Genomic DNA, 12,552 nt, shown 5'->3' with positions numbered 1-12,552 from the left:
TCAGCAAATGTCCAGTGATGCTCTTTAGGTGGACCAGCACATTGCGTTCAAAGGACTTCATGACCACAATTGTTAGAACGACAGGCCTGTAGTCGTTCTGTCCCGATATTTCCATTTTCTTGGGGACTGGGATGATGGTGGAGCATTTCTAGCAGGATGAGGCTTCACATAGCTCCAAGGATTTATTGAAGATCTGTGTGATAAGTGGAAATAGCACAGATTTTCAGACAGGTGGAGGACACTCCATTGATTTTTTGTCTTTTGTTGCTTGAAGAGCCATCTCACATCCTGTTCATGAATAGTCACGGCAGTAGAGGAGGGAGTCATGGGTGTGATTGAGGTTGTTTGTAGTTAGGGTAGGTGGCTGTGGGGTGTGGGAGTGTCCTTTTCATATCTGCAGCTGCAACTAGCTTCTCCTGGTAATGTGACTTTACCCTTTTCAGCTGGTTTCAGGCCTGTTTGTACAATGCTCTGTCCCGTCTTCAAAAGGCACCTTAGCCTTCCTGAGTTGTCTAAATTGGGCAGGGAACTACGGTTTGTTGTTGTTGGACGAACTGAACATTTTTGTCGGGACATACGTCCTTGTTGGAGCCACATTGCTTTATTTGAGATATTTTGTTTTGACAATTCTGTTTTAAATTTAGGCTCAATGTTGTATTTTATAATTGTAAACCTGTTCTGTTATACTTTAGTTCTGGAATATTTGGAAGGATAACGTCCCCTTTTGGGTCTTTAAAGTATGGCAATACACTATTCTACCTTTCATTATGGACTCTTGGATTGTTAAAAAGTGCGTCAGAAACCCTACCCCGATCTGAACAAGCTTGGATATCGAAAGCAGGTACATTAAGTCGAAAAACTCAACGGATTGAATGGACGAACATTGACGCGTGAGGATTACGAAACTGCCATCACAGCCAGCCGTAAGTACGCCATATGTTTTATGGAGGAATCCATGCGCACCTCAGAAGTGAAGCATCGTGAATAAAAAGGAAATGGATGATAAAACAATGGACGACATTACAACTGAAAAAGAGCTTTTCAAAATGGTCGGCACTCGTAGAGGCAAACTTGGTGCGCTTACAAGGAAGTGTAAAGAAATCAAAGCATTAATGAGTGATGACGGAAATAAGGAAAGAGTTGAGAATGCCTTGGAAGCATTTGATACCTTGTTGGCGGAATTTATGCAGTTGCATGTCTCTGTACAAGCATTTTCGTCCTTTGAGGAGCAAGAGGCAGACCATTTAGACAGGTACGAGCCTAAACTTTTGAGGTTCAAATAATTTATAAACACCGTGAAGGAATGGTTAGAAGGTGGTGAAGAGGCTGCAGATAAACAGACACTCAATACTGGTGATGAATATATTATGCCGGCAGGCAAACACATATGTATTGATGACGAAGTGGGGCCGGGAGAAAGTGCGTCTCAGATTAGCAGCTCAAACACAACCAGTGTTTTAAGGAGGGCAATCGCGGAGCGCGCTGCTCTTCAAGCAAAGGCTGCAATTCTGAGCCAAAAACATGAAATTGACATGGCGGAAGCCAAGCTCAAAATGAAGAGGAAGCTGTTGGAATTTGAAGGCGAACAGCGGCTGACGCGAGAATTTGGGCGCTGGAGGATGACAGCACTTTATCCGACACCGGAAGGAAAAAAAGTGACGTGACTTACAAAGTGTCCACACCAACAGAATACAAGCCAATAGCCCTGAACCCAAACCTAACTTATCAGCCCACAGTGCAGCCGTCTCAGCAGCAAACACTGCACCTTTCCATTAACGCGCGTACAGCGCAACCGTTTCAGCGGCAAACTGCGCCCCACCTCTCCACTAATCGGCGCACAGCGTCACCGTCTCAGGAGCAAATTCAGCACCATTCTACTATAGCGCACACAGCAACAATGACTGCTGCAAACTATTACCACACACGATGATGGTGGGCAAAGTGCAAATTCAGTATTGAATGAAAACGATCAAAACTTGGTCAGTGTTTTGGCAAAACAACATGACATAACTGAAATTACAGTGAAACAATTACAATAGTCCCTTCTTCCATCAAAGGAAATACCACTATTTAATGGCGACCCACTCCATTATAGATCATTTATTAAAGCATTTGAACATGGAATTGAGTCAAAAACTGAAAATGGCCATGATCGGCTTTATTACTTGGAGCAGTTTACAACTGGACAACCTAAGGAACTTGTTCGCAGTTGTTTACACATGGATCCTGCGGCTTTGCTATAAACAGGCCAAAGAACAGCTGGAATGGAACTTTGGTAATGAAATGAAGATTACCACTGCATACGTAAATAGAGCTTTGAATTGGAGCATCATCAGGGCAGAAGACGGCCAGGCTTTGCGAGCCTATGCACTTTTCTTAAGAGGCTGTTGCAACACAATGCAAGAGATCCAGCATTTGGAGGAATTAGACAGTCCCTCAAATCTTCGAATTATTGTTTCTAAGTTGCCATTTGAGCTTCGTGACAACCGCCTGCGATTTTCAAGAAAAGCAGAAACAAAGGGTGAAGTTCAGGAACTTGGTTGAGTTTGTGGAGAATTAGGCTAGGATTGCACTAGAACCCATTTTTGGTGACCTCGCTGATCCAACAACTATCAATAAAGGCTCCAAGACAACATTTGCCGTTCTAAAACACAAACTCAAACCAGCCAGCAGAGGGAGCAGTTTTGCCACCACAGTGACTTCATTACTTAGTGATGCTTCTATTTCTAATGACCCACATGCATGCCAAGGTCAGAAAAGATACTCCAACACATTAGTTGCTTTTCAAAAGCCTTGCATGTATTGCAACAAAGACCATATATTGGAGTCATGCAGTTCACCTCTTGAAGAAGTTTCGGAAGAACGACACATTTTTCAAAGAATACAGGGATTTCATGAATGATGTAATCGAGAAAGGATATGCCGAAGTGGTACCCAATGACCAGCTGGAGTATGATAAAGGAAAGGTCTGGTACATACCACACCATGGTGTTTATCACCCACGAAAGCAAACCATTTGTGTTGCATTTGACTCTGCTGCAACTTTTGGCGGTACATCCCTGAATCAAGAACTACTGCAAGGGCCTAGCCTGACCAACACACTGATTGGTGTTCTCCTGCGCTTTCGACAGAGTCCCATCACATTAATGGCCGCTATTGAAGGCATGTTTCACCAGGTGAAAGTTGCAGAAGAGGATGTTGACATTTTGTGCTTTCTCTGGTGGACCAACGGTGACCTCAGTCAAAAACTCAGAGTACCGTATGACTGTTCATCTTTTTAGTCCTCACCAAGCTGTGCTACATTTGCCTTGCTTAGAACCGCTTGCTTAGAATCAAAAAGAGTGTCCGATGGAAGTGATCGACTTCATAAAAACGAATTTTTATGTGGATGATTGTCTCAAAGCTGTGAATACAGAGGAGCAAGCTGTGTCACAATACAGAGGTTTAACAGGTAGGCGCCAAAGGTGGATTCAAGCTGACCAAGTGGGTCAGTAATCGGCGCAGCGTCCTCTTCTCAATTCCAGAGGAGAAAAAGGCAAAAGCAGTGAAAACATTGGACCTGGACATAGAACACCTTCCAATGGAGCGAGCTCTTGGAGCTCAATGGAACTTTGAACAAGACACCTTCACATTCAGCATGGCAGTCAAGCCACAGCCAACAACGAGGCATGGTATACTCTCGATCATCAAATCTGTGTATGACCCGCTGGGATTCCTTGCGCCAGTTATACTTAACGCCAAGTGCATTCTGCAAACCCTGTGCAAGATCAAGCTCGGATGGGATGAGGAAGTTCCAGAGGTGATTGCACGTCAGTGACAGCAGTGGTTGGCTGAGCTGCAGAAGCTGGATGACTTTATGCCGATAGATGTCTCACACCAAGTAATTTTGGTGAGATAAAAATTGCTATTACACCATTTCTGCGACGCCAGTGAAATTAGATATGAAACTGTGTCTTATCTTCGACTGACTACAACAATGACATCCACTCTACTTTAACTCTTTGACTGCCAGACGTTTTCAGAAAAGGGATGCCGTCAGTGCCAGCCGATTTAAGCATTTTGACTGATCTTTCAAGGTCCACAGAAAATGTTCTGTTTGGACTATGGGAACACACGTACTACCAAAGGAAAGATTGGACTTTCATCTTTCATCAGAAAAAAAAAGTTTGTTTCTACCTTATTCCGTTCTTTAGTAATCAACAATAGAAAATGGTTAGTTTGACCCAATTTCGTCTGTTTTGGACCAAAATACGGAGAAATCAAGCTTTTAGTGAAACGATATTATTTCATGCATTCTAGTGAATTTTACACTTCTTTTTGTCCATGAATGATGCCACAAACACCTAAATAGTGCTTTACTTCTATAAAACACTACCACCAAGAATGAAAAAGTGTTTTTTGATAGCAAAATACGTTTATTTACATTCAACAGTGTAACAATTTGACAACAATTTGGCAAACTATTTACAAATGTGTGCAACTGTGGTGCTATTTACAAATATGTGGATGTTTCAACGACAGTTTTTCTTTTTGTAACACTCTCCTGCGTGCAAGGAGACGCAACAGCATTTGCACAACAGATTGCCTCTTCGCGTGCAAAAGCTCCACTTTCTTGCAGGCCGTTTTTTCCGGGGAATAGCAAGTATATGCTGCAGTGTGTGTTGCCATAAAGTCTAATATCAGGATCATGCTACGGTTACGTTACGGTGATGTTACGTTGTGGCTTCCTCATGTCCTTCGGTTGCTATACCGAGTGGTAGATGTTCTGATCCATTTTATCCACTCCATTCATGGTGGCATCGTAGTCCAGAAACAGTGTCTTCTTCGTGATCAGACTCTACCCGCTCCTCCGATGAATATGCATTGGACTCGGGGTACTCTTCATTGTCCGATCGAATGTCCGCTTGTGCAGCTCCGCGTTTTCCGGCGTTAGCAGCGCTAGCCGGTGAGGCTTTATGACGAGAGAATAACGGCCGCGTCAATGCTTCCAACTCCGGCGTCAACCTCGGGAGTGACCATCATCATCATCATCAATGTGCATTGGTCGATGCTTTTCGACTACTCTCCATCGTCCGATCGAATGTCCGCTTGTGCAGAAGTACCCGGCCGGCTATTGTGCGCGTTTTCCGGCCTTAGCAGCGCTAGCCGCGCTAGCCGCGCTTAGCCGGTGAGGCTTACTACGTGATCGTAAACACGTCACGTCAAAGCTTCCAACTTTGGCGTCAAGCTCGGAGTCATCATCATCGTCGACATCAATGCGCTTTTTAGTATTGATTGATGCTTTCCGTCTTTGAAAAAAATGCTCAAGCGTGAGCTGCTTGTAACCGGTTGCTTGGTCAAGCCATTGTGGCTTGGATCAGCCATTGTCTCCTCAACACTCTAGCTCCGCCTCACGTCTTCTACTGACGCCCACGGTGGGCGGCCCATCCAACCTTGTGCAAAGAGAGTCATCGCTGCCCTCTAGGGGCCAAAACGAGTCTTTTACTATTCAGATATGCCTGATACTTTCAGCACAGCTGCCCAAGGCTTTCCTGCACCCGTTTTTGAAAAAAAAAAAAAAAAAACATAGGGGACGTCTTTTAACGTCCTCGGCGCCCTTCCCTAGGTTTATGCTAAACGTTTTATAACGTTTATGGCAGTCAAAGAGTTAATCATGGGGAAAGCTAGAGTGGCTCCTCTGAAGCAGATGACGATACCAAGACTGCTGCAGTCCTGGCAGTCAAAATGGATAGGATGCAGAGGACAGAGCTGCAGTTCACATGTGAAGATTCAGTGTTCTGGACTGACAGCACAACTGTTCTGAAGTATATTACAAATATCATCACAAGATTTCAAACCTTTTGTGGCCAACCAAGTTTCCATCATTCGGGACATGTCCAATGTGTTGCGGTGGAGACACATCAGCTCAGGCCTCAAGCCTGCGGGTGATGCATCACGTGGCTTAGGAGTAGGTTCTCTGCTTCAATCCAAAAGATGGACAGCAGGCCCAGACTTCCTCTCACAGCCAGAGACACAGTGGCCAAGAGTGGTAGAAGATTTGGGGAACGTCCCTGATGATGACCCAGAAGTGAGAACCCATGTTGCTGTTTTTGGCACGGTGGTTGAGGGAGAAAAGAGTCCTACAAATAAGTTTATTGAATACTTCTCAAAGTGGACTGACCTAAAGAGAGCTGTGGCATGGATCCTGGAATTCAGAAATCTCCTTTAGTGCTTGTGCCAGGAAAGGACTCGAGCCAAAAAGATGATTTTTGTACAGGTGGATCATAGCAATAAAATGCAGATGATGCTGAATGACCACATGAAAAATTTTAAAGACAAGCTGCTAAGGCTTACCGTGGATGACATTGCCCAAGCTGAAGAGGCCATTGTGCGTTTTGAGCAGATGCACAACTTCAAGGATGAAATAAATGCACTAATGAAGGGAACAACAGTTAAAAGGTGCAGTCGTATCTACAAACTTGACCCTGTCCTGGATAATGGCATGCTGAGGATAGGAGGAAGGCTGAGCAGATCAGCATTGCCTTAAGAGGTGAAGCACCCAGCAATCCTACCCAAAGGTGGACACGTGCCTAAGTCGATACTCTCCTACGTCCATGAGTTAACCGGACATTGCGGTAGAAATCATATGCTCTCCAGAGTTCGACGCCGCTATCTAAAAACCAACTCAAGGACCATAATCCAGCAATGTCATGTGTGCCGACGCACGTTGGGATGGACTACTTCGGGCCTATCGAAGTGAAAAGAGGATGCTGGACTGTGAAGAGGTACGGAGTATTATAATATATAATATATATATAATAGTAATATATAATATTTGCTAATGATGCAGGAGCGTCATGAATGGAATCGTAAAAGAAGGAACTTTGCCCTGGGAGATGTAGTTCTCATCGTGGACAGCCAAGCTCCACGCAACACTTGGCTGATGGGCAGAATCATCAAAACAATGCCAAACTCCAAAGGTTTCATTCGCCGAGTTATTCTGAAGACAAAGACAAATGAAATAGAAAGACCAGTAGACAAGGTTTGTTTGCTTTTGGAAGGACCACCAAAAAGCTGATGGGCCAGTGGTGACCACTGTGCTCCAACAGTGTCACTGTTCTTGAACAGCTGGCACCCAAACTCACTAGTACACAAATGTGGGATTCCCCATTCTACCCAAAAAAATAAAGGAATAAAAAATGTGTTGTATGAATTATGAACTGAAATGTATTAGAATTTTTCCAGATTATGAATTACAATATTGGAGATTTGCAATAGATACTATAGTTGTAACATACATCTACTACTTATTGGCTCCATTGATAGTTAAGTAATTGTTCCAGGGTAACAATTAGGGGCAGGGATGTTGGAGCCACATTGCTTTATTTGAGATATTTTGTTTTGACAATTCTGTGTTTATAATTTAGGCTCAATGTTGTATTTTATAATTGTAAACCTGTTGTGTATATACTTTGGTTCTGGAATATTTGGAAGGATAACGCCCCCTTTTGGATCATTAAAGTATGCCAGGCTTATGTTGGGGCTGATTAGCAAACGCGAGGCAGGTGTGCCAGGTGGGACATGCAACGTGGAAGCTCGATTTTTTGCCTTTTGTGCTTTGACACGGACGGGGTGGACAGACAGTTTTTCGGGTTAACTAGCGTGAAATCCCGCATTATTGTACTCCAAAGTTAAAGTAGAGAATACAGCTAGCCTAAAATAAAATACATTATCGTATGTTAATGTAAAATGTGGTGTACTTACTGCTTCACATCACCATTAGCAACAGCCGGCAAGTCCAAGTTAAGAGAAAAACTAATACAAACCTTGAAGGCGGAGCCTATTTCAACCCAACAACTGGTGTAAATGTAAACATATGTTCCTGATCAAACTGACCTCAACAGCCTATACCAGTAGTTGGGTTAAGAGATCAATGCATTTTATTTTATATTGTGGGTGGAGCATATCTGACCCAGCAGATGGTTTAATAATTTAGTCAAATTTTTACCCAATATTTAATCAAACTGGCTAAAAAGCTGACCCAACAGCGTTGACCCAAAAGTTGAGTTAGGTGTAGGTTTCGCTCTGTTAAAGTCTCCTAGATTATGAGGGGTGATTCTAGGTGCATGCGTTGAATTTGTTTACTTGGTCGGCCAACGTTTGAAATGTAGTAATTACTTTAGCTTGTGGTGGGATGTAAACACTGGCAAGAATGAAGCACGAAAACCTGGTGAATAGAATGACTTACAGTTTAAAAAACAGTGACTCCAAATTTGGGCTGTAGTGTGTCTTGTGTTCTGTGACATCAGTACACCATTTTTCATTGATAAAGAAGCATATTCTGCCACCATGTGATTTGCGTGATAGTTCTGTGACCTGTCCGCATGCTGACATTGGAAGCCAGGGAGATGTACTACATTCATTGAGCTAAGTTCAAGTGAAGCAAAAAATGACAGGTTGTGCAAAGTCTTTGTTGGATCTTGTGAGGACCAGGAGAAGCTAATTATTTTTGTTGGGCAGGGAACGTAGATTTGCGAGATAAATTTATGGGAGCATAGTTCGAAATCCACCCTGTCAAAGTCGGTGTTGCCTCCATGCCCTGTACAGTGCTGCTGCTCTATAGTCTTAAATCTCCAAAAGACTTTGTGAAATTGTGAAAGTCGTTGAAAAAAGGCTGAGAGTAGACCCACTAATGCTTATCAAGTCTTCACTTGTAAGTGTGTAAGTAAGTGGTGTAGGGTTGCTAAAAGCAAGCAAAAATGACAAAAATAATGTTGATACTAAGTTGATATCATGCCCCATCTCCTCCACTTGGGGCAGGATTTCATCCCAGAACTGGAGAAAGGGCACTTCACCCTTTTCCAACTGAGGTACATGGTCTCATCTTTGGAGCTGTTAATTTGAATCCCAACAACTTGTACCGGTGCAGTACGATCCGTCACGATCACTTGACTGCACATGAAAGCACAGGAAGTACTGTACATCAATGGTGCTGCTCTTTCCTGCCTACCCTGTGCTAGTGAAAAAGTCTGCTGCTTCAATGTTTTCTGGTTCCTAGTTATACAGCAGTTCACGCTACATTGACTAGCCCTTTGGTGTACAAAACTGAAACAATTGGATCCATGCAGTGACAACATGAAACATGTGTCATAGATACATTTATTATCTATATTCCACTTAACTTTTTAAGAACTCCATTGGTTGTATTCTAGTAAAACACTGGTGATCCAATATAGACATATTTATTTTCATGTTTATGTACTGCAAATATTAGTGGGTCCACTGTACTTTTATTTTGTGCCATTTGCTGTTATTAATACAATAATGAGCTCTTTGCTTCTTCTTTTTTAAATGACCATAGTCTTCTGCACTTCTAGGTAGCAATTACAGCGAAAAGTGTGACGTGTTTAGCTGGGGGATAATTCTCTGGGAGGTGGTCACACGTAGGAAACCTTTTGATGAAATTGGAGGACCAGCTTTCCGTATTATGTGGGCAGTGCACAATGGTGAGTCAGAACAAAAATATGGAAATCTTTGAGGCACTCCCTGTATATATATATATAAAACCTGTTATGATGTAGAATTTGACTATCATTTCAGTTTCAAATTAGCTTACATTTTAAACATGTCTTTTCTATTGTGGGATAATACCACTGTTTTTCCTTGAATTGTGTGATTTATTTCAGGCACAAGACCACCTTTGATCAAAAATTTACCCAAGCCTATTGAGAATTTGATGACCCGGTGCTGGTCCAAAGACCCCTCTCAGCGGCCTTCCATGGAGGAGATTGTGAAAATCATGACTCATCTGATGCGGGTAATCTTTTACGAAGTTTCCATACATTTTCCATAGTCTAATTATACTGTCAGGGTTGCAGGGAGCAGTCTTTTGTAAACATTTAAGTTCAATTAGTTTAACATATAGATTTGCCACTTAATACTGTGATGGCCAGTCCAATTAGCATGTGTGTTGACAAGTAAGATATTAACATGTTAAGAAGCACCTGAAAGGCAGGTACCACATCATGCCGACCTGGCACCAAATTGAACTGGGCTTGGAAACATGTTTGTATTGGGAATATTTATACGTTATCGGAAAATAATCAAACCATTTTGATATTGTCATTACTAGGGATGGTAATTGACAAGGTTCATTTTCGATTTTGCTTAACAATTTAATTCTTTTTCAATTCTTTTAGCGATTTTTTAATTTTTTTAAGACCATAAACAGGTAGATTTTTCTTAATTGTCTTAAATGTTAAAAGTAACATGGCCTTAAAAGCCCAACAGTGAGGTCTTAAGTGGTCCACATTCTAGGACTCCTCCTGACATGGGGGTTTTAAAGACAATAAACAGGTAGATTTTTTCTTAATTGTCTTAAATGTTAAAAGTAACATGGCGGATGACCTTTCACTCTTTTTGCTTTTGGTGTTTACTGATTCGTTGGGGACGAACATCCTTCCTCCTACATCCTATCACTTACAAACCCAACAGTGAGTTCTTAAGTGGTCCATATTCTAGGACTCCTCCTGACATGGGGTCCCCAGAAAAAATAACGATTTTTTTTAAATAAACATAAAACAAAAAAATGTAAATAATATTCTGTAGAAATGTACAAAATACAACCTAGATAATTATGTGGCAATTACACAATAATGTCCAGTAACATTTTAACACTCACATACTGTATGAACTGAGCACTCAAAAACTACTCCCTGCCTCGTGAAAGGAGAATCTCGCAGTAGACTGGAGTGTGAGTACTGTCAGCCTCTGAGCCAAGTAGACTCTGTCTCTGTTTTTCAATAATGTGAAATAAAACAGTTACTAAGGATGGGAATCTTTGACTGTCTCACGATTCGATTTGATACTGAATTTTGGGTCCGTGATTTGATTCAGAATCTTTTTTTTTTCTGATCTATTTTAAGGCCTATTTATAAAAGTACACTGCTGCATTTGTGTCATTTTTCTCTTGCTGGCAATCCTGACTTCTCCATCTTTTAAAGTAAATATGCATGACTTGAGGACTGTTAGCTGGACGAGAGCACCGTTGACACCGGTTTCAGCACCGTTCATCCATCCTCTAGCTCAATGGTGCTCATTGACTTGAAGTCTCACATGCTGTTGATCTGATAGCTCGCATCCTTCCTCCTCCAGCCTGAATCACTTGCATTTTCTGGATGCACTCCGTGAAACTCTCGTGCACCGCCTGACAATCTGTTCAAGCATTCTCTCTTGAGCAGGATTCCTGTTCTTGCATACTTTCAGAAAAAGTTCTCTTTTTTGAGGTGGTGTGTATTACCAAAATGTGTGAGTGAGTTGCATTTCACAGACACTATATAGTCACTCTTTGTCTCTTCCTCCGTTTCCAGCCTGTGTTCTTAACTCAGCATTACACCAGATCATTTACCATGTGGAACAGGCCCACCTGAACATTCTAGATCAGTATTCCCCAACCTTTTCTCCACCACGGACCGGTTCATACAAGTCCACAGCTTACTTGGACCAACAACCCAGTGGGTTTTTGGGGGAGATTAATAAAATGCTACAACAAACGCAAATCCACTATGTATTTTTTTGTACCTGTACTAGCAGCCCAAACAGCATAACAAGGGTAACAACAATGATGCGAGCAACACAAAAAGTGGCGTATTTTGTAGATATAAAAGTAAATGTGAAGCCACATTTTTATGTAACTACATTAGCAGCGCTCTCCTTAAATGCGGCAACACAACAAGGCACCGCAGAACAAATCTAAAGTCCAGGAGTAACTCACTCACAATAATGCTAAATTAAGAGCCGCTCGCCACAGAGTGGGCCATCATGCGTGGGAATCACCTGTAGCTGTAAGTCCATGCACCTTTCTTTTTCTTCTTGGTCATATGCTCCTGTGTTGTCTCATCACTGGGCCTTTTCTACGTGAAACTTTCCAAATATGTCAGAATTGATTTTTGATTCAAATCGATTTTCGAATCAAAATGATTTGAAATAATTGCTTTGAAAAATAATTCCTGCCGCCTGGGGAACCCGCATTTATACTAAAACATTGGGTAGACCTCGCCCGAAAATATGGCTGTGATAGCCACACTTTCACAACCCCAGTAAGGGAGGAAACTATTCAGAAACGGCTATTCCTTCTAGCGCTATTTGGTCAATCGAGTCACAGCACTGGGCGTGGTTCCTGCTTCGCTTCACCGCTTCTGTGTCTTTTCACAAAGTTTTCATTCAGTTTTTTCCACTGAAGATTGGCTGTAAATGGAAGAAAGCAGGAACCAAATCACGTGAGCATGCGTTTGCAGGTCAAGCGCCTTAACCACTAGACCACAAGGTAGTACATATTTAGTGGCACATAATTTGTACTTGTAGTTCTTCCACGATTCATGGCAAAATGGTGCTAATAAGTACGATATCGATATAGTTGGGGGGGGGGGGGGTCAAATGTAATTTGCTTATATGTGTGTTTACATACATCATCAACATTTCACGCGCTGCTTTTTCGCATTTCTGTCAGTCAACCGACTCGCCACGGTGCAAGCTTGACAACACGTTTGACACACACACACACACACACACACA

General features: G+C 42.2%; 1 protein-coding gene across 5 annotated transcripts in view; it reads left to right on the top strand.

Moving 5' to 3' along the window:
* map3k7 (mitogen-activated protein kinase kinase kinase 7) overlaps nucleotides 1-12,552 on the top strand; it is a 102,224-nt gene that overhangs the window by 70,201 nt on the left and 19,471 nt on the right. For all 5 annotated transcript variants that reach the window (XM_086060641.1, XM_086060642.1, XM_086060640.1 and 2 more), the window contains 2 exons: nucleotides 9,357-9,485; nucleotides 9,666-9,796. In XM_086060641.1, the coding sequence (XP_085916767.1) occupies nucleotides 9,357-9,485; nucleotides 9,666-9,796 (260 nt within the window). The remainder of the gene's footprint in view (nucleotides 1-9,356; nucleotides 9,486-9,665; nucleotides 9,797-12,552) is intronic.

The sequence above is a fragment of the Leptonotus elevatus genome, chromosome 18, assembly GCF_054856555.1.
Source record: "Leptonotus elevatus isolate MCC_2025b chromosome 18, RoL_Lele_1.0, whole genome shotgun sequence".
In the NCBI taxonomy this organism is placed as follows: Eukaryota; Metazoa; Chordata; class Actinopteri; order Syngnathiformes; family Syngnathidae; genus Leptonotus; species Leptonotus elevatus.
Note: the sequence above shows the minus strand (reverse complement) of the source record. Positions and strands in the feature narration are given on the sequence as shown.